Here is a 20,023-nt window from a genome sequence, read left to right as displayed (position 1 = left end):
ATACTGTTAGTGCCCATTTTTATACTTATTATGGTGTTTTATTTATTTATAGGTGTTTTTGGAAAAATAATCTTTTGAGGCGAAATTGGTTTAAAATGCGGCGTTTGGAGCTCCGTTGATAGCGCACCGGAAGTACCCCAAAAGTGCAGCGGAAACATCCCAGAAATGTCCTGGAAGAACCAAGAAAAATTACTATTTCCACCCAAAATTATTATTTCCACCCCAATTGCTAAAGGGACACCCGTACAGGATTAGGGGGAGGACACTTTTCTTCTCATAATTCAAATTTTGGAAAAGGGCGGGAAAATATTTCTTCTCACTGGCAGTTGGGTCGATCGATTTTTGGAGGGGTTAGAGTTCGATTAAACCTCTGATTTTCAATGGGTATTGTGATATGGATAGAGGAAGACATTTTGGGTGTTAGGATCGATCATAATTGGTTGGAATCATCGCAATCAAGAAATCAGGAAGCACGTTCAAGAAATGAATATCACACGATCACATCAAATTTAGACGTGTACTCATGTGTTTGGAGAGTGTTGAATCAATTCTACAGCGTGTAAGATCATGTTTGGAGTGTTTATACATCATTTCAGCGCGTGGAGAGCTAATTAAAGGAAGAAAATATCCAAACAATATTTTCTCTTTAAGCCGAGTAAAGAGAGAATTATCTTGAGTTATGGCGTGATTAAATGAGGCTGAGGAGTATAAATAGATTTCTGGTATCACAGAGAATGGGTGTCGAGAGTCTGGGGGGCTGAGGAGAGCCAGAGAAGAAGAAATTCGAGTTTTCCCAAACTCGGTTTCTGCTGCTGCTGCTGCAAATGAACATGAAGAACACCAAGAACGGACCTGCACCAGCAGTCTTTTTTCTACAGTAATAACGACTCACACCTGTGGGTCGTACATCAGGCAGTCTTATTTGCCACAGCGTTTGCGACACAACTGCAACAGTCTTATTTTGTCACTGAGGGTCGTAGTTCTCTGGTTTTATTATATTTCTCATATTCTCATCATTTGTAAACCATTTTTGAGCATCGATGAAATTATTTGAGAGGTTTTCCAACATGATGAGCGGCTAATTCTCTCGTAACCAAGGCAATGGATGAAGCTATTCACACATGAACAATGGGTAACTATTTCATTTTCTCTAATATTTAATTATAATTCACTCAATCACTGCTTTTGCAGAGTTCTTAAAAGTTTACATAATTTTCTTCATTAGTTGTGATTCAATTAGATAGGTTATGCTTTGGTTAGATAATATATGCTTAAGGGATACAATTAATTTTTGAGAATATGTTTGATTATTTGTGGATTAAGAAATAAAGGATTAAAAGGATAATTAGAGTTATGAAATATTTGACATCATTCATGTGCAATAGTGGATTCTAGTGTCTTGGTTACCTCTCGCCCACTTTGTTAATATTTTTGTATATAATTTTATTAAATCTTTAAATTTAATCTTCACAAGTCCGAGAGTTTGAACCTCATTACTACAACATCAACAAAAACATAATTATTTTGGCGCCGCCGATGCGGATTTGTGCTTAGGTAGAATTTTTAGGTTTTTTTTTATTTCATTTGTTCTTTTTACGTTTCTTTGGGTGTGTCTTTGTATTACAGGTTTGAAGTTGGATACTAAAGACTTGGAATCAAAGCTTAAAGACAAAAGAGAAGGAAAAAGACAAAGCAAAAAAAAAAAAGCGAAATAAAAATTAAAAATAAAGAGAGAGAATTTATTTTATTTTTTTTAGAGACCTTCCATTTTTTGTAATTATTATTATTATTTTTTTCTTTTCTTTTGCACTTTATTTGGACTTTGGACTTGGACAATTATTTTTTTTAAACCCTAAGGAAAGGTACATTAAATATAAAACTGTTTGCAGGGAAGGACGACGATTACAATATCGTCTCGGCCCCTCGGGTTCTCACATGACATAGGAGTCGTGTCCCGAGTCGACTTCAGCGGTTCTTCGCCCGTCTGGTACGGGAGGTAAGCTTTCGAAACACCCGTGAATCCCCTGTCAGCGGGTTTATTGTATGCCTTAAGGTGAATATATGCTGAGGATTTGAATACGGTTGTTTTAATTTCCTAGTAAAGGGCAAGGCCTGGCCAAATTAAGATAAGGACTCGGATTTCATCACCGTTTCCTTCTTTCCCGCCTTAGTAAAACGAAACCAAACGTGAACCTAAGCTTAAAATTTTGACTAGAACGAGACCTATAGGGTAACGAGCTTAATAGGAAAGTCGTTCGAAAAATATTGGTTACTCTTTTAGCATACTTCGAAGTTCATGATGGTTTCTGTGAGTTGAATGCGTGACTGCGCCGCCTTGTGATAGCGGTGAGGCCTTGGGTATCAAAGCTCCACTGAGCTTCCCTCGCCTCAATTCAACTTAATTTGACTCGGATTGATTCCAGAGGGGTTTGCTTAAATTATAATGAATTCTCTTTCGAAAGATTAGAAGCTGGTCTAGAAACAATCTAAGTGGAGCCATCATGCTTGTTGTTTGCTAGATTTTATAGGTTTGATTTGGTCGAGTTTTGTGATTGTGTAGAATTCCCTTGCAATTAAGAATGTCGAACTGGTATGATAGAAGCCAATACAATGATTATCGACCTGAATTTGAATATGGACATCATCCTTTCTATGACCATGTTGGGAATAGTGGTTGGGAACGCCATCATTTGGAAGGATATGGGTCATACCCTGGTGAACCCAATTACTATCCGCACATGCATCAGTCTTACGAGCAAGAAGATTATAGTACTAGTTCTTCTTCTCTAGAGGATACAATCAAACTTTTGAAAAGTAGTCCTTTTTATGATCCCTCTGTTCCTATTCCTCCTTTAGAAGAGTCCCTCAGGGAGTTAGCTGAGTCGACGCGTAAGTTAGCTGAGATGAATAGTGTAATTATAGACGAAAGAACTACAATAATGAGTGAACTTTCTATAGAGGAATCCCTCAAGCTGATGGCTGAGACGAACGAAAGACTTGCTCGAAATAATCTTACTTTCCAATATAGTGTTTCCAATAATACCCTTAAAAATGAGGATAGTTATTTGCATAATCAAGATGACGAGGTTAGAATTGGTAACACTACTTGTTTTGATGAGGTTCGATCTTTTTCATGTTATTATGATGAGGATAGTGTTGATGGAGAATCATACTTATGTAGGAATAGTGATCAGAAAATGGTTACTCCAATTGAGCTTTACAATGATAATATTATTTCTAGTTCAAATCCAAATAATTTTAATAATTATTCACCTATTCAAAAGGACGAGGATTTGACTAGAGATACCCTCGTTTTAGACGATGTAGTATTTCCTGTTTACAAAGCCGATAATGATTTAGAGGAACGAGTTTATTCTGAGAATAATGTTTTAGAGTCTAGCGATTTAGAAACAATAGTCTTAGACGAAGAAGATGAACTCGTAGAGATGAGTGAGGATGAACCTGACTTAGAAGAATCAATTGACCATTTCCAGGAATCTGATGACCTAGAAATTAGGGAAGTTGTGACTAGTCTTTCTAGAGACACAGAAAACTCTAATTTTGGGGGTGATTATCATTCTCCATGTGCTTTAACTCTTAGAAAGTTCCCTCGTGTAGGACTTTACATTTATGCCTCAACCATATTACAAGATTATCTTCATACATGTTTTCCCGAACCTAATGATGTCCATAGAGAAGCTCAGTTGTTAGAAACCCATCCTCTGGTTGATGTGGTTAACCCAGGCTATGATTCCAAGATTGACTTTGTTTTCCCACCAAAAACTTTTCTTCCAATTGTGGGAACATATGATTTTCAGATGTGTCGGATATTAATTTTTGAGACTAAACCTAATTACTTTAGGATATTAGGGTCGACACATTTTCTTAAGAATGACCATTATTATGGTCAACTTTGTGAGTCAAATCTAATTGACTTAGAGGATCCCCAATTATTCAGGTTGTTGTTATGTGCTTCTAAGTTCTTAGTTGAGTTTTTCCAGACTCTAATACCTGAACCAGATCTTAGCTTTGAGGAAATCCAACCGATGAAAACCTTTTATTTAGACCCTTTTATAGAGCCTGAACCTGAACCACAACTAGATGTAGTTGTCTTAAGCAATGGTATGTTCGGTATCTTCTTGGTCTGTTGCAGTTTCCTCTTCTTGTGGGTAACACTTTTTGATCCAGATGACCCACAGTTATTCCGGCTACTACTATATGATTCTACGTGGTGACTAATCCTTGCTTAGTCTGGCTGAAGACTTTAAACTTAACACTTCTTGGGAGGTAACCCAATATTCATGCGACATGGTAATATCTTTCCTTATCTCTTTTGCTTCATTGGTAACAGTTTCTCCTTGTTCATGCTTTTAATTTTATCTTTAGATTAGAACATCGAGGACAATGTTAGATATAAGTTTGGGGGTATGGGAGAAACTTTTTTTAGTTGCACTTTTGAAACTTCTAGCGTCACATGGTATCCGGTTAGCTAAGTTTACATACTGTTTCTCACCGAAAAGATAGAAATTGGAATGCTAGAGATAACAACTTATTGAGACATTAGAGAAAAAGACATTGAGATCCTTGAAATTCAGGAGAGAACTTGTTCCTTTTAGAGGGTAACCGTGATGGACCTAACCATACATGATGGAAAGGCAAGTAGGTCAGGGAAATGCCAGAAAGACAAAGGAACCTCACAATGTAGTCTTAGTTACTGGATTACGACTCTCTCTCAGTAGAAACTTATCATCATCAACAAGCGGAGCGACATCAAAATCTATGAAGAAAGTTGAAGACGTTTTAGCTTTAGAAGCAACAATAGAAGAGAATAATTCAAAAATCAAAGTTGAAGTTATAAGAGCAAATGATATAAGTTGTTAGAATCCATGATACCAAGACATCACAAGTTGCGAAGATCCAAGTTTTGAAAGTCCTTCTCTCATGGCCATGTAAATTTTTGTCTTGTAATATTTTGTTTTCAAAAAAAAAAAAAAAAATGAAAAAGAAAAAAAAGTGAAAAATGAAAAAAATAAATAAAATGAAACTTCATTACGTTCTTTTTGTTCAATAAGGCCATAGGGAAGAAGAAATTTATAAGTCAAGAAGATATCGAAGAGAAGAGTTAATTGTCAAGGTTCTATGAGGTTCGAGAGTTTATCATCAACAGTTGAAGACCGAAGAAGGCGTTGTTTCTACTGAGCACTGTGAGAGAGTCGAAGAAAGATGCATTTTGGTTGCTTTGTTAGTCTGCTTTCAATCTGGCACAAAATCTTTCTAGCACTGGTTTAACTCATCACACGTAATTAGTCCAGCTGTGTAGCAGATGTCCCTCTCATTTTTATTCTCTCTCCTAATCTTATCCAGCTGTAAAGCAGAGGACGCATCTTACAATGTTTATCTAGCTGTGTAGCGGATATATCTTTATCTAGCAGTCGTGTGGATGTGTCCCCCCTTTTCTTCAGTCAGCTTTAGAGCCGACACCTTTAATTTCTCTGGCATTATACTTACTTGGAGATAGGTTGAGAATTTGGAGATAGGTTGAGAATATGTATGTCCTCATAGCTCTTTGGATACTTGTGACCAATTAGGAGTAAAGGTTTTGTGGGTACACCTCTGGTAAACCCTCCGGAGACAACACTCCGCCGCTAGGGCCACCTAGCGGTTTAACGGCCTGCTGCACGTGCTAAGTGTAGTCTTTTTATCTTTTCAAAAATAAATTTTGCTCGAGGACTAGCAAATAATAAGTTTGGGGGTATTTGATAGACGCATTTATGTGTCTAATATATCTCATTTGTATATACTGTTAGTGCCCATTTTTATACTTATTATGGTGTTTTATTTATTTATAGGTGTTTTTGGAAAAATAATCTTTTGAGGCGAAATTGGTTTAAAATGCGGCGTTTGGAGCTCCGTTGATAGCGCACCGGAAGTACCCCAAAAGTGCACCGGAAACATCCTAGAAATGTCCTGAAAGAACCAAGAAAAATTACTATTTCCACCCAAAATTATTATTTCCACCCCAATTGCTAAATGGACACCCGTACAGGATTAGGGGGAGGACACTTTTCTTCTCATAATTCAAATTTTGGAAAAGGGCGGGAAAATATTTCTTCTCACTGGCAGTTGGGTCGATCGATTTTTGGAGGGGTTAGAGTTCGATTAAACCTCTGATTTTCAATGGGTATTTGTGATATGGATAGAGGAAGACATTTTGGATGTTAGGATCGATCATAATTGGTTGGAATCATCGCAATCAAGAAATCAGGAAGCAAGTTCAAGAAATGAATATCACACGATCACATCAAATTTAGACGTGTACTCATGTGTTTGAAGAGTGTTGAATCAATTCTACAGCGTGTAAGATCATGTTTGGAGTGTTTATACATCATTTTAGCGCGTGGAGAGCTAATTAAAGGAAGAAAATATCCAAACAATATTTTCTCTTTAAGCCGAGTAAAGAGAGAATTATCTTGAGTTATGGCGTGATTAAATGAGGCTGAGGAGTATAAATAGATTTCTGGTATCACAGAGAATGGGTGTCGAGAGTCTGGGGGGCTGAGGAGAGCCAGAGAAGAAGAAATTCGAGTTTTCCCAAACTCGGTTTCTGCTGCTGCTACTGATGATGAACATGAAGAACACGAAGAACGGACCTGCACCAGCAGTTGTTTTTCTACAATAATAACGACTCACACCTGTGGGTCGTACATCAGGCAGTCTTATTTGCCACAGCGTTTGCGACACAGCTGCAGCAGTCTTATTTTGTCACTGAGGGTCGTAGTTCTCTGGTTTTATTGTATTTCTCATATTCTCATCATTTGTAAACCATTTTTGAGCATCAATGAAATTCTTTGAGAGGTTTTCCAACATGATGAGCGGCTAATTCTCTCGTAACCAAGGAAATGGATGAAGCTATTCACACATGAACAATGGGTAACTATTTCATTTTCTCTAATATTTAATTATAATTCACTCAATCACTGCTTTTGCAGAGTTCTTAAAAGTTTACATAATTTTTTTCATTAGTTGTGATTCAATTAGATAGGTTATGCTTTGGTTAGATAATCTATGCTTAAGGGATACAATTAATTTTTGAGAATATGTTTGATTATTTGTGGATTAAGAAATAAAGGATTAAAAGGATAATTAGAGTTATGAAATATTTGACATCATTCATGTGTAATAGTGGATTCTAGTGTCTTGGTTACCTCTCGCCCACTTTGTTAATATTTTTGTATATAATTTTATTAAATCTTCACAAGTCCGAGAGTTTGAACCTCATTACTACAACAACAATCAAAAACACAATCAGGTACCAAGGATTTTTTTTACTCCAACTAAGGGCTTTAGACAGGGGGATCCCCTATCCCCCTATTTGTTTCTTATCTGTATGGAAGGTCTGTCCAGATTGCTTAAGCAAGCCGAGGTTTCAAATAAAATTAGAGGTGTTACGATAGCAAAAGGAAGTGTAGCCATACCCACCTTCTTTTTGCTAACGATTGTCTAATATTTACCAGAGCCTCTCTTAGTGAGGCTAGGAATTTGCTAAAAACTATTAATATTTTTAGTAAAGCAACATGACAAATGATTAACTTTCAAAAGTATGGAGCTTTCTTTAACGATCATATGCCTAACAAATTCAGCAAAATGATCATGAGAATCCTAAAAGTCCAGAAAATTTCGATGACTGATAACTATCTAGGAACTCTTCTCTTCATTGGTCGTGCCAAAGTGAAGTGCTTCGAATCTATGATAACTAGATTCAAAAGCCGACTTCAAAATTGGTCTGGGAAAACTCTCTCACAGGAAGCTAAGGACGGTGGCTGTCAAATAAACCTTAGAATCACTTCCCATTTACCGGATGGGATGTTATGTGATTCCTAAGGCAGTAACCAGCCAACTTACTTCCCTCCAAAGAGACTTCTGGTGGGGGAAGAAGGAAGGAACCAAGAGTCAGTACTTAAAGGCTTGGATAAGCCTAAATAAACCTATTCCGGAGGGCGGATTAGGATTCAGAGACATTTCATCTAACAACCTCGCTCAACTAGGCAGACTAGCGTGGGATCTTCTCTCTAATTCTGATGATATGTGGGCAGGTGCGCTGCGAGACAAATATTTCAGTAAATGTCGCCACGCACTAGACCCACGAATATCCAAGAACGGTTCATGGATTTGGAAATGTATCCAAAAAGGTCTAGATCAAATTAGACACCATTGTATATGGGAAATAGGATCATGTGAAACTGTTCATATCTGGGAGGATCGATGGATTCCTTCCCTAGCAAAAACTCCACTTTCCTTAGCCACTGATTTTAATGGAACCCTAATAAGCGACCTAATCTCTCAAGGGACATGGAATGTTCCCCTTCTTCTCACTATTTTCAACAACCGGACAGTCACATCAATAACTCTCATTCATATCAACTCTAGCGGTAAGGATATTCCTAGGTGGCGCCTAAATAATAATGAGATATTTTCGTCAAAATCTCTTTATAACTTCATTCAGGGGAACAAGAATTCAACCACCCCTTCTAACTCAACAGCCTCTAGTATTCCTTGGAATGAAGTATGGGACATTGAAACATCTCCTAGGGTCAAGCTTTTCATTTTCAAATGTATCCAAGATAAGATACCCACCACGGCGAAACTGTCTCAACACTCTGAAATCCAAAACATCTGTTATTTGTGCTCTCATTATAATGAAACTCTTGAGCATTTGTTTTTTTCTTGTCCCTTTGTGAGAAGTGTGTGGTTTTCCTCGCATCACAATCCTTTTCCCCCTGATTCTTTTCCCCCCCTCTGTTCAACAATGGATGCTTGAATGGACTATCAGCCCACCAGGCTGGGATAACATTCAAGGCCAATGGAAAGCCATATGTGCCAATATAGTATGGCAAATATGGAAGGCCCGTTGCGATAAATTGTTCAGGGGAATTATCCCTAACCCAAAACACACACTTACAACTGCCCAAATGGAATGGAACCTTTATAAACGTCTTTCTCAAGAAACACACTCTAGACTTGTTTCTAATGTTACTACTACTCAGAAAATATGGAATTTTCCACCTACAGGGACATGGAAAATAAACTTTGCAGGTAGGTATTTTTCTGACTCTTATGGGGGTTTTATTTCTCTTATTCTAAGATATAGTGCTGGTTGGTGCAGGGAAACGAGATGGAAGGGTTGCAGAGCTCAAAATCAGGATGAGATGGACGCCCAGGCAATGCTAGAAGCCCTCAACTGGACAAAACAGCTTGGCTACAGCAACATGCAGATAGAAGGGAAAACTGCCAGACTTACTAAGGCAATTAAAGGGGACTACAAAACCATCGGCTGGACGACCTTAACTAGAATAGAAAAAATCAAAAATTGTATCGAGGATCTATAGGATTCGAACAAAAATAAAGTAGTTATTAACTGTTGTAAGGAAGCCAACAAGGCAGCTACTGCATTAGCTAACAAGGCAAATGCAACGACAATCTTGAATTACTCTGGCTATCCTCCTAGCTTTCTTTTTGAAACTCTTTCGAGGGACAGGTTTTTGGCGTTGAAAACTATTTCAAGGACAAACGATATGTATCCAAACTCCATCTAATCTATTTTTCTTATTAAAAAGAAATAAAATACCCTCAATAGGCGTAAATGGCATCTCTTACCCTTAATAGGCATAAATGATGGTATCCAACATTGCACTGCATTTAGAAGAGTCTCCATTTCGTAAGAGTCTCCCTCTTAGGAAATCGATCTCCTACCCTCAACTGGCATAATTTAATGATGGTATCCAACACTGCAATGCATTTAGAAGAGGCCGTGCATACATAAACAAAAGTAAACAGAAAAATTAGGAGAAATTTGAATTGAGTTTTCTTAAAATTTGTTAAGATAGCTTTTACCTTGATGACTGGATATAATATGGAGATGAAGAGGAGTCCGTTGCTGAAGTTGCATAGTGTCAATTTCAGAATGTTGTGTCTTCGCCTCTTCTGCATACATTATTTATGCAACCGAAGAATCACGTCGGTAAAGCTTAAAGGCGTGTAGGGAAGCCTATCTTCTAGCATATTTGGAAAACAGTTGGTTCAGGTTGTGTCTTTTGGCGAAGAGGCGTATCTCTACTAGTAGATTTAACTAAATGCTTACGTGCCCTTTTAATATGGAAAAAAACATAGAATTCATTTAGGATCCGCCACGTCAGCAAAACCATTCTCCTTTATATAATAAAGAATCATAAAGAATTGATAGAATAAATTGACATTAGTATTACCACTAATATATTAATCATCTTGATCAATCTGAATTATTATTAGGAGTGGGACAGATGTGACCACCACGTTTGTAACTAACTTAGGTAGGCAAACGAAGTAAGCACCAAAGTGATCAACGAAGTAAACAGTACTCGCTCTGTTTTTGTAAAAGTATCTGATATTTTTATGGTAAAACGAAAAAGTGATAGTAATATTTTTATAAAAATGGACGAGTATTATTTAGCAGTTTAATTATCAACTAACTAAGATCAAGCTGTTAATCAGCGCCATGTCTAGCTATATTGTCAGAGACTCGAAAGATGTATTCAAGAAGTATTGATGCGTATCATAATCCAGATTAGTGCCTAATACAAATCGATTTCCATTGGGTCAACTATCATGTGAGGTGCCTTATTCCATCTTTAAACCAGTGGTGAAGCTGCAAGTTTGATCAGGTATCTCTTCTGCAGCTGGCTTTTGATGAACAGGTACAAGACTTTCGTGATAGATAAACATGTCGTAACCATATGGACGCATCAATAACGGTGATGCTACTATACCAGTGATGTCAATCTTCTGAGAACTCTTCGTAACCCGATCATAAATATACAGACTCACAAATGATCTAAGACACGTACCGGGAGTAGGTGATGTTATGATTAGTTGATTTGTTCCTTCGACTGCAGTAACATCAAGAGGACACCCTCTTCCCCACGGAAAAGGAAGCAATATGGTTTCCTCGGTCCACTTCGTAGTCCTCTTCTTCTCACTGCAACTATCATCAGATATCCATAGTTTGACAACATCCTCATCCACTCTATCCAATAGAGCCATGTATCCATCTACTTGTAAGAAATATTCTCCCAGAAAACTACAACTTTCTCTTGAAGTCGCAGAATATTTAACGATGAATGTGGGGATCTCAATCACTCTAAACTTTTCAGTTCCAACATCAAATGCCAGAATGAGTTCATCACCCGGAGGGTCACTCAAACCAGAATTCCTTATATAGATGGAGCCGTTTGCATAAACAGGACGTCCATGTAACTTAACCACCGGCGGCACATCATCTAGTTTCCTCCATTTATTTTCACCGACAGTAAAAACTTCACAACTAATATCAACTTTCACGTGCACCATTCCATTTCCATCCCAAGGAGCATATCGGGATATCTCCCACATGCACAATACTTTGTGTTTACCGGTCAAAGGATCAAAACCAAATGCATAATTTGGATATGGATTAGCATTCATCGGCAGTGATGTACGCACCCATGGACTCACTTGTCGGGTGCTGAAGTTATATATACAAGATAAACCTTGTCTTATATTAACAAAACAAAATAACCCATTGATAGGCTTTAACGTACGTGTAGGTTTAGACCATGGAATCGTCCATTTAATACATTCCACTCCACCTTTAAACCCATCCTCTGGGGATGAGATTAATGTTGAACCATCGTTGCCGATAGTCGTGATGAGGAGTTGAGGATGTCGTTTTGATCGATTATTATGTAACTTAACGAAAAACGGTTCCTGGATAAGCGACTGCCAACTCTTGGATACACACTTCAACCGCATAAGAGACTTGACAGGAAGTTTGATAAGTATATCATGCACTAATTTGTCATCAAGATGGGGGTGTTGGAAGTGTCTTTCTTTTTTTCGAGTAATTCTCTTTCTTACTTTTTCCTCTTTCACGTTTTCTCCTACCTAGCAGCCGCATCTCGCAACACAAATATATTAAGAGAGAATGATCGAGGTTGAAAATATTTATCTGTAAAAAAAAATTTGTCTTCAAACTTTTTATACATGCATGTTATTGTAGATTTATATATAAGATAAGAAATTCCTACTGGATGGTTGGACAAGAATCGGGAAACCTAATTCTAAACTACAACAGTTTCCATCTATAATCTTCTCCCAGTTTTACTTCCTTAAAAGTAGGTTATGGACCGATTTATGCTAAATACGGTAAGAAAATGGTCCTCTACTATTGACCAGAGTCATCAAGTTAACCCTTAACCAGAAATATATATCCTGGTGAAAAAAGACTAACACAGTAGAAGGGTGAAAGGGAATGAGATCTATATAGTTAGATTTCCATCCTTTTCAACAAGATCAAAATCTAAATTAGTAAGAGAAAAAAAGCTAATCAACCAATAAATAGTAAGAGAAAAAAAGAGTGGATCACTAATATTGCTTTTAAGAATAGGATAGGGGGGTGGTTGTTTTTTTACAAGTTACCAATAAATAATTATTCAATCAATCATCAATAATTAACTAATGATTCTTATAAATAATCATAGGATAATCATCCTCACATGATTCAAAGTAGTCGTACATGTTGAACATCTTAGTTATTTCTAACTCCCTATCATGCTAGTCAACGGTTTTGCATGTGCAAGTGAAAATCTGCGAATGCTAATTATTTTTGTACGCGATATCGTGTCGATCTCCGATTAAAACATACATATGTTTTTTATACTCAGAAACCTTCAGTAAATATTTGCCAAATTCATAGCTGTTTGGTAATCTTAAAAATTAAAATACTTCGAAAATTTTAGTGTACTAAAATGGATTAAGTTCACCGAATCACCAACAGGTTTAAAACGGTTGGGAATTTTTACAGTACCTTGCCTGCATGCCCAACAGGGAATTAGTATCACCAGCAACATAAATATTCGAATCTTTTACCCAACGACCCATGTTCTAATTCATAATTGATCTCCAAGGAGCTCCAAAATAAACTAAATCATGGCTCATAGTGGGTTGTGTTCTTAACTAATTCCTTTGATTAATAACGATTTTCATAGAGAATATTTGATGGTTACTTGACCAACTCATCTATGGATTCTTAATTTATCATTCCAGGTAGAAATGACGATGGTTTTGATCATCAAATCACGGATGCTTGATAATATTTGACCAATTAAATTAAGAACATCTCATTTGGTGGGCCACTACTTGTACATGTGCGTGTACATGTTCGAATCTTATTTGGAGATTGTTGTTTTTCCTCCATTGATAAATTATAATGCACAAAATGATTATGATTGTTATTTGGAGATTGTCATCGTCGCAACCATTACAGATTAACAAGTTAATTTGTAAGAAATCTAATATTTTAAAAGATTATGATTCAACTAAAATGACATCCATCAGATCTGAAGCATATCATTTGCCAGGAAAACATCTACTCTCTAATATCTTCGTTTTAAAATAATACTATGTTGTTTTCATATGTAAATTATACGTTAAACCAGCTTCTTCTTTTTTGCAACGGAGTTAATATTAAAGACATGTAATTTAGTACATTAAACCAGCTTCTTCTTTTTTACAACGGAGTTAATATTAGAGATATGAAGTAAGTAATAACAACTAACAGGACGTTAGTTTTCACGGCACGCCCACCCAAATTTGATACTCAAAATTTTGGCAAGGCTCTTGAGATTGAATCTAATGACCATAACCCAAGTTACTGAATGCTTCCTGCAGTCAATAGCTTCAAGTTTCCACTCCCAAAAAGTTCAGAATGTTAAGAGTGAAGTTGAACTTATTGGCCAAGCTTGCTAAATACATTTACTCCAAGTTTATAGTTCCAACTCAAAATGGTCAAACTGAGTGCTGAAATATTAAAAGCTGACTTATGTTGGTCTTTGCATATCTTCTTCTTCCTCGAGAGCCCCAAACAACAAATAAAGAAAAGAGAACTAGTACTAGCTAGTTTATATATAGACTAGAGTCTAGAAAGATGCTACATGTTGACTAGCAATATATTATGTGTTGTGGAACGGAAACAGGAAGACCGGATAGAGTCGGTGATGATGGAATTCATTCACTCATTCATCTAGATTTTCTTCATTTCTTGGGAAAATGAAAGAGAAAAAGATGGCGACAATTACTTCACTCTAGGAGACTCTCTAGTCTCTAGCTACTTTGTGGTGGTGTGAAAAAGAAGCTTCAGAAACCCTAGACTATTGCTTGCTAGGAACAGTATGAAGTTCATTAATACAGTTAGGATTTTTAAGAGCATATATCCAAACAATCTTTACCATGTTGGAATTGAATATGGGTTCTTGATTAAAGTTCTTGTTGGTTGTTACAGTTTCCTAAGTAAATGTTTGGATATTGTGGTGCACCAGAAAACATCATTCACACGTAAAAACACCTACACAGAAATAAACCGCATAATTACTGATAAATTACAAAAATAACAGTGTTCTTCTGAAATGAAAAATTTATTTGCTCTTCCTAGTTGGTTTGATGTTGCTAGGTCAGTAAGCTTTGATATTGCTAGATCTGTTTCCCGGCTGCTAAAGTGCTAATGAGGTTATCAGTTTATCGAACTAGGTACTAAAGCTCCAATCAAGTTGAAATTTTGAGCAGTGTGGGCGCATAATTTCTTATCACTAAATATTCAAATATTTTAATGCATGAGCTTGGGAAGTGCAATTCCTTTTCAAGTGCATAGACCGATTTCACCGCGTTTTACAAATGCCTTGTGATGCAAATTTAGTGGCACTATTGTTTATCCAAATTCCGGTGAGGGATGTCGCATAATTCGAGGAAATGGTCGGATTGACCAAACTACTGTATAGCCCGAGACCTCACGTGCAAATTTCCATCTCAAGGACGATACAAGTTTGATTCCGTCACTTCTTAATTAGGGACAATGTACTGGGAATAGTATTTTAGTTTGAGTTATTTGTTTATTAAAAATGTAACACTAATAATAGTACGGGAACCACCTTCTTGACAGTTGCACGCCACCCTTAAACACCCCCCTTTGATTAACAAATCGCCGACTTCCTTACCCACTCTTGGGATGATTTTTTTATTTCTTTATCTTTTTATAAAAATGATTTGTAATATTTCTCTTCTTTGCCAATTTGATCATATAAACAATTTGTCGTACTTTATGTCTTTTCTTTTGTTACTTGATATACAACACTCTTTGGCTCATTACATGGACCATTTGGTACTGTGCACTTCAAAAGGATTTTGGCTTATGTTACCGCAAGATTCTAGTCCTAGGCAGTGCAGCTCATCCATCCATTTCTTGTTCGTAGAGATAAACAATACTGTGCTAAAAATGATAGCAAAAAGATAATGTGCAAAAATACGATCGATGATATCTACGACATGAGTTTGAAATCAGTTGTACTTTTTATTGTCCCGGGTGTTCTTGCTCAAAACGGGTGAGGAGCAAGTGACGGACCGTACATGAAGGAAAATTGAGAAGAATAATGAAAGGAGAATCGTTTTCAAATAGTGAGTGGTAAGGTCCTACTACTGTATGATTAATGGAAAGGTGGATTCTTTTTTAAAACAGAAAAAGGGGAAATTTTTAATAGGTAGGGATGAAGAATGAATGAATAAACTGCCTTTTTCAGGCTTTAATCGTTCATGCTGTACATATCCTACTTTCTGATTCACTTTTTAGTCTAAAGGCGTGAATGAATCCTCTTAAGCTAGCCTTCATCTATCTTGTCATGAACTTCTTTTTAGCTAATATAGGCATTTGAATTGGCAATTAAGCAAGGTTTTTATGGAAAATAAAGCTATTAGAGCAACTGCAGTGGTGCGAGTATAACCAAAGATCAAAGACCAAAAAAAACGATTAAATTTGAGTTTAGTCTGGTGTGTGACGCTACGGGTGGAAGACTAAATTTGATCGCGCGTAAAACAGTTTTACGCATGAAGACGGGCGGAAGTATTAGTTACGTTTCATTTCTGGGCGGAATTATAAATTACGTTTCAAACGGGCGTAAATATAAATCACGTTTGTTATCAAGCGTAAATAAAAATTACGTTTGGTAAGGGGCGGAATCTTAAATTCCGCCCGTTGATCAGACGGATTCCAAATGACCGCTCGAAGAAACGTAAATCTAAATTCCGTCCGAGTTAAACACGGTCACACAGCACGTGTGAGATCAGACGGGCGGAATTTTGGTGTCCGCGTGATGAGTTTTACGGACGGACATGTTCTGTCCGCGTGATGAATTTGTCAGGCGTAAAAAATTATTACGCCTGAGACGGGCGTAACCAAAATTTCCGTTTCATTAGGGTTTAGGGTTATGGCGAGGTTTCCTGTCCGTCCGATCAAATCGGGCGTAATCTTAATGAACCGCACCTTCCACCAATACCGCCTCTCCTTCCCAACCACAACCCATCTCTTCTACACGAGGCTTCTTCTTCTCAGTTCATTTTCTTTCTTCCACAGTTCATACACAGTTCATATTCTTGTTTGCTTCACGGCTCCTCTTCAGTTCATATTCTTCTTCTCCATTCCCATCTACCAACCGTACAGATACCCTAAAAACTCCACAAAAACCCTAAAAACTCCATTATAAGGTATGTATTTTCTACTTTCTTTATTCAATTTGTGTAATAATAATATCATGTATTGTATTTTTTGTTCGAATTTATTTCAATTTGTGTAATAATATGCGCAGGTAATGTATTTTTTGTTCGAATTTTTTTAGGGTTTTTACGTTGAAATGGGTTAATCAAATCTTATTAAAATTGGGTTAATCGTAATTTAATTTAATTTTTTGTTTTATTTAATAGTTATAAATATTAATAATTGGATAATTATTTTTTGTTAATTTAGTTACGTGATTTAATTTAATATATTTTTTTGTTAATTTAATTTCGTAATTTAATTTATTTTTTTGTTAATTATAAATAGTTATAAATATAGTTAATTGGATAATTATTTTTTGTTAATTTAGTTACGTGATTTAATATAATTTATCTTTTTGTTAGTTTAGTTTCGTATTTTAATTGAATTTTTTGTTAATTATAAATAGTTATAAATATAGTTAATTGGATAATTATTTTTTTGGTTAAATTTATGTTTATGGAATTTTATGATGTTGAAATTTTGTTCGGTTAAATTTATGTCTATTATGGTTCGTGGATTGGTCTTTTAATTATGAAATTGTATTTAACATGTTTGTGCGTAGAATGAACAAGTTTATATCGAGGTTTAGTGGTCGCCAAAAGACCAACAAGAGACAAAAATCTACCGAAGCTGATTACAACTTAATCTCTACCGGTCAAATTGAGGAGGTCGACGTCTCCGGGTTAGGGAGGTTTCCTATAGTGGAAGATGATAAGCCGCACGCTACTGAAGACATTACATTTTCAGACGCACCAACATTTAAGTTTAAACATCGTGGATGTCTGGCATCGGTAATTCATTATTATAAATTTATTTCAATACATTGTCCTAGAGTTAAATATTTGATTGAAAAAGCGGGGTGGGAAAAATTGTTGAACATAGAGTGTAACGTTACCCAACATGCCGTTGTTGATTATATTGTTGAGAGGTTTTGGGATACAACCAACACGTTCCATTTTCCATTTGGTGAGATGGGGTTCACGCCATTAGATTGGGTCATGTTAACTGGACTGAGTATCGGTGATGGTTATGTAGTTCCGTATGATTCGAGCCTATACCAATTTGACTATGTCCGTGAGAAGATTTTTCCGGATATCACACAGGGAACAAGAGGCGCGTCGTGGATATCAAACTCAATTACAATTACATATTTAAGCTCATACTTCAAAGAAGATAAGTTGGTGGCGGCTAATGAAGATTCTCTCCTCGCCCATAGAATAGCAATTGCCTTTTTTATGTATGTTTTGGGTCAATTTTTCTTTCCTAATGCAAAGAACTATATTGATGCTGGATGGTTAGCTGCTTTCGAAGAAATTGATAAAATACAAGACCTTGACTGGGGCGGTAGTTCCTTTTCGAGATTGTATGCAGGTCTCCGACAAGCTTGTAGGAAACAACAGAAGGCACTAAGCGGGCCCTTCCAAATATTAGAGGTATTTTGGTAATCGATTTTATTTTAATTTTCAACGTAAAGTATATTTTCATTTAAGTTTATTTCCTTGGATATATTAATTTGATTCATTAATTTTATGGACTAGTTTTGGGGGTATGAATACCTAGGCATATGTCGACCAGACATCTCAATGACCGGTAATGAACAGAAATGGCCTGTAATTTCCAGATGGAATGGAAGGAGGTGTCAGAATGATATTATTCGTTGTAGGATTTTACTGAATCAGCTGACGATTGACCAAGTGACATGGCACCCATGGGAATCATACACCGACGTCCTCAGTTCTGAGATGGGAAAGTCTGCTAGGAAGCTGTCGGACTCGAGATGGATATTTTCTTGGAATGGCGTTGTGAGTTAGACATGATTTTTTATATTATATCATTAATATTAATCGTCAATAACATAGTTTTTTATTTTTCGTTATTTATCTAATTAATAACGTACTCACTACAATTATATTCCCTTTTTGGTTATACATCATAATGTTTATTTAGGAGAAAGATGTTGGAGACAAAACCATCCCTCGTTTGCTGTTCCCATGAGACTACATGTAATTATTGGGCATTTGGGTGATGACCAAGAAAAACTCCTGCTAGCGGACGGTTTTGTTGATGCAACCGAGGTGGTGCAAGTTGTGCAGTATGAAGTATATTTAGAGTATTGGAAAAAGGTTACTAATTTCAGAAAATATGTGACACATCCTGATTGGGAGGTCCAAACATTTGGGTACAGCGGTGACTTCTATTCTACCGAACTTGGAAAACCAGATGAACATGTTCTTATTCCACCGCAACAACAATTATCGCCCGTAAGTGTTCGTTCAACTTTACATTGCTTATTTCAAAAAAAAAAAAAAATCTCATCTATCTCATTTTTTCATGACAGGGCGATAGTTATGCATTATTCCAAGAATATGCTGATTTTACTAAACAATTTCGAGATTTTACATTACGAGAAACGAAAGATAGGATGGAGTGTCTATTAGCGAAAGATGAACTTATAGGAAACCAGAATAATAAGATCACGGAATTGGAGTATCAACTGTCTCTTTTCCGAACGCCACACACCATCCAACCTTCCATTGGATTCGGCGCCTTTTCCCCCACATTGCCCCCACAAGTGTGGAGTTCTATGAGTCAAGGATCATCTTCAACGTCCTCGGTCAGGCCCATTCCGAGAACGGCTTTTATCCCACCGCGATCGGCACCTCCGGATACGGGAAATGTTTAGCCGGTGATGACTATTTATATGGTTTAGCTTTGAATTTATTATGTTATTTATCTTTGTTATGTGTAGTCATACTAGACATTAATTATGTTATTTATCTTTGTTATGTGTAGTCCGTGAGTAGTCATTTCAATAGGCAATCAAATTTCAGCGAGTAGTCATTTCAATAGGCAATCAAATTTCAGTGAGTAGTCATTTCAACGAGTAGTCATTTCAATAGGCAATCAAATTTCAGCGAGTAGTCATTTCAATAGGCAATCAAATTTCAGCGAGTAGTCAGTTCAATACTTTATCAAATTTCACCGACTAGTCATTTCAATACGACAAACACATCACTGACAAACAGTTTACAAAATTTGTCAAATACTTTATGTTATTTTATTTATTAAAGTAAGATGTTACAAAATGGAAGCATGTGATCTCCGTCACTCACTCTATAAATACCAACACACCTCTTTTTACAATCACACACTTATTCTGATTCGCATAGAATATGGAAGCATATGAGAATACCGCTCACTATTGTTCTTCTGTTTCATCTTCTTCTTCTTCTTCTTCTAATAGTAGTTTTTATTCCTCGGATGATGATTCAATAGCAATTATGCAAAATAACATGGCCGTTAGTATGGGAGTCCTTGTTACCAATTCTAAATGGCCTCAAACTCGTATCAAAATACCAAGAGATCGTGAGA

The 20,023-nt window shown here is 36.5% G+C and overlaps 1 protein-coding gene across 1 annotated transcript; it reads right to left on the bottom strand.

Moving 5' to 3' along the window:
• Positions 1 to 10,653: 10,653 nt before the first annotated feature.
• Positions 10,654 to 11,496, bottom strand: LOC113339558 (putative F-box protein At1g46984). Its single transcript, XM_026584805.1, has one exon. The coding sequence runs from the start codon at positions 11,494 to 11,496 to the stop codon at positions 10,654 to 10,656; it is 843 nt and encodes a 280-aa protein (XP_026440590.1).
• Positions 11,497 to 20,023: the final 8,527 nt, after the last annotated feature.

Source organism: Papaver somniferum, unplaced genomic scaffold (genome assembly GCF_003573695.1).
Source record: "Papaver somniferum cultivar HN1 unplaced genomic scaffold, ASM357369v1 unplaced-scaffold_21, whole genome shotgun sequence".
NCBI lineage: Eukaryota > Viridiplantae > Streptophyta > Magnoliopsida > Ranunculales > Papaveraceae > Papaver > Papaver somniferum.
The sequence above is the reverse complement of the archived record's forward strand: the minus strand, read 5'-3'. Positions and strand labels throughout refer to the sequence as shown.